The following is a 3,300-nucleotide window of genomic DNA, read 5'->3' as shown; positions in this document are numbered from 1 at the left end:
TGTTGTTTTCATTTAAATTATAATAACGTCTTTATTATTCAATTACTAAAACTGCAGATATATTTATATATATATATATATATATATATATATATATATATATATATATATATATCTGCATATACATACACATTTTATTATACTTCTGTTTTTTTTTTTTACCGCTACCATAGTGCTTTCCAGTTATAGAGTTAAAAACAATGAAGAGAACAATTTTTTATCTTATCACAAATATTACATATTTTTGCATTAAACATTAATAAGGATGATACATTTTATAAATTAACAATAACCTATAAACATATGACTGTTTAACATTTGTACGATAGATTAATATCATGTTTTTGTTATTCATACGAGTAGTAGTTTATTGTTTATAGTAGAAACAAAGATATTGTAGAACAATGTAGTACAGTACTAAATTAATCTAATTATTTATAGATGTCGTTATGTTTAATATTCCTAAGAGATCAATATATAAAACAATGCGATTCTAAAAGATTCTAAAGATCATTTGTAAGATTTTATTGGATTTGTATCGAGAGGAATATTTGAAATAAATTATTACATATAATTTTTTTTTTTTATATCAATACTTTTTAAGATGGATCTCTTACAAATGCATTTTTTTTTAATGAAATGATTTCTATTCTCAACTAATTTTATTTCGTAGAAAATTATAAAATGCAAGAAATTAAGATATAAGTCACAAGAATTGTTTTTTTTTTTTTTTTCTTTTCGTTATATATGTTTTATGAATTATTAGATAATGTCATACAATTTGTTAACTAGCATGACATACATCATTTATTTATCTTCAGTGTTAAAAAGAATAGTCTCGTCAATTTATCTAAACATTGTGAGTGCTGTTAATGTCAATTGAATAGAGATTTCTGAAGGTCATTCGTTTATTGTTTTTCTCTATTTAAATGCAAGCTTGTCGCAGTCATGTAATTACGTAAGTCGAATAAAAAAAGAGAAAGAAAAAATATTGCTCGATAAGTAATAATTAATGATAGTGAAAAACAATTATTTTCATAAGATTAAGAATTCACGTTTGTCTCTGTTTATTCATTGTAATCATAATACGCGCTATCTTTACGTCAGATGGCGCAGTAGATCATTATTAGATTTATTCTGTTCCTATATCTATTCAGTTCTCTCGTAGATCATTTTTAGTTGAGACGATTTTCCCTAAATAAAATCGTTTCGATCTTTTTATACAAATGGAAGATAATTTAAAAAAGGAGTGACAATTTTTTTAAAATAAAATTAAATGTTGATATAATAGAAGATAAGATAGTTTTTAATTTGGAGGAAGATAACGGATACGCAAAGAACAGTTGTATTTATATTTACTACTTATACAGAATGACAGAGTCAAAAGTTTACGTTTGTCAATTATCTCAAAAGGAAAAAGATTACGCAGCGGCAAGTTTAAATGAGACAGATGACAATAGATCGCAGAAGATCGAAGAAATACGCGAATGGATTTTAAAAAATGATAATCTACATGCTTGCACTGGTAAGCGAGTATAAATTGTTTAATTTTTTTTTTTTTTTTATAATATTTATCATTTCTATTGAAAAATGTTACTTCATTATATTATTTATATTTTTTTTTTTTTTTTTTTTTATAAAAATTTATGTTTTCATATATTTTAATGAAAAATTAAATATTTAATTAGAAAATTTCAAAAATTTTTTAATTATATCATATGTATATGTCTAATTATTTATAATGTACAAAATTTATACTTTGTATATTTTAATATTTATTTATATCTATCTATATTTTATAAAATCGCTTTTTCTTTTATTCCTTTATTTCTTTTCGTTTTTTTTTCTTTTCTCTTCTTCTTCTTCTTTTTTTTTTTTACTTGTTACAGACGACTTCTTTATTCTACGTTTTTTAAGGGCTTGCAAATTTAATATTGAAACAACGAAATATAAATTTTGGAATTATCATGAACAAAGAGGTAACACTCCAGAATGGTATGCAAATAAGGATCCATTTCTGGTCGAATTACAGGATATGTTTGAATTAGGGTAATTTTATCTAATCATACTATATATATATATAGGGTTGGCCTAGGTTGATGAAAGTTCCTAGATTGGGGTGACAGAAGTTCCTAAATGATTTTAAAAAATTAATAATTTGAATCTTTTTCAAAACTTTTCTTGCAGTTAGAGGCTTGTAATTTTAGAATTTGAAGAAAAAAGAAGAAAGAAAAAAAAAAGATTATCCTAAATTGTCTCGAAAAAAAGAGCAATCGAGTTTCCATGTCGGTTAAGAATTTTTTTGCTCCATTTAAGGACTTTTGGCACATCCTGTACTTAAAACGATCATATACTCTATTTATATATTATATTCAATATAACAATAAGGCAATTCTAATAATTTTATATTAAATTTGATATTGATAATTATATGTATATTTACATTAATCACGTATTTTATTTTTTTTTATGTGATATATATATATATATATATATATAATAATTAAATATTATAAATATTATATAATAATTTACTTTCTATAGAGTATTTTTACCAATGAGGAAATTAGATAATAAAGGGAGAATGGTGGTTCTAATACGAATCGCCGCACATGATCCTAATAAGCATAAACAAGCGGATATGCTAAAGGTAAAATTAATATCGCATTTTCTAATATGTAATTTGAAAATTAGTCAATTTAATTTCACTTCTTATTGACGAATTTGAAGAAAAAAAAAAAAAAAAAAAAAAAAAAAAAAAAAAAAAAAAAAAATTCCAAGTAAGTTAATGTAATATAGCGTCATGCATTTTTTTTTTTAAATATTTTTCAATCTTGTTTTATTATTAACATTTTATTTTAGGATATTATTGAAATATTTTTTCTTAAATAATTTATTACAAAACAATAATAATTTATTATTTAAGAAAAATTATATAAAATACTATTTTTCTTTTTATTTTTTATACTTTTTTTTTTTTTTTATACTGTTTTAGGCTTCTTTGATGACGTTGGATATCGCAATAAGAGAAAACGAATCTGTTTCGTTGCATGGTATAATAGCCATTTTGGATTTAGCAGGTATATCTTTCGGTCACGCGCTTCAATTTTCACCGAGCGTCATTAAAAAGTTGGTACATGCTTGGCAAGGTTGTTATCCTTTAAGAATACAGGCGTTAGAGTTTATAAATTCACCGATTTATGTAAATGTCGTTTTAAATGTCTTCAAAAGTTTTATGGTCGATAAATTGAAACGAAGAGTGCACGTGCATACGTACGGAAAGAAAACTTTTCTCGATAT

The 3,300-nt window shown here is 23.2% G+C and overlaps 1 protein-coding gene across 1 annotated transcript in view; it reads left to right on the top strand.

Annotated features, from left to right (window-relative positions):
• The first annotated feature begins 1,151 nt into the window (after positions 1–1,151).
• The window catches only part of LOC124423192 (retinol-binding protein pinta-like), a 3,348-nt gene continuing 1,199 nt past the window's right edge, over positions 1,152–3,300 (top strand). The window contains exons 1-4 of the mRNA XM_046960684.1: positions 1,152–1,525; positions 1,890–2,049; positions 2,545–2,650; positions 2,996–3,300. The exon at positions 2,996–3,300 is cut by the window's right edge and continues 65 nt beyond it. Coding sequence (XP_046816640.1) covers positions 1,372–1,525; positions 1,890–2,049; positions 2,545–2,650; positions 2,996–3,300 — 725 coding nt within the window. The 5' untranslated portion in view covers positions 1,152–1,371. The remainder of the gene's footprint in view (positions 1,526–1,889; positions 2,050–2,544; positions 2,651–2,995) is intronic.

This window comes from Vespa crabro, chromosome 3 (assembly GCF_910589235.1).
Source record: "Vespa crabro chromosome 3, iyVesCrab1.2, whole genome shotgun sequence".
Taxonomy (NCBI): domain Eukaryota; kingdom Metazoa; phylum Arthropoda; class Insecta; order Hymenoptera; family Vespidae; genus Vespa; species Vespa crabro.
This window is presented reverse-complemented; position numbering and strand designations above follow the sequence as displayed.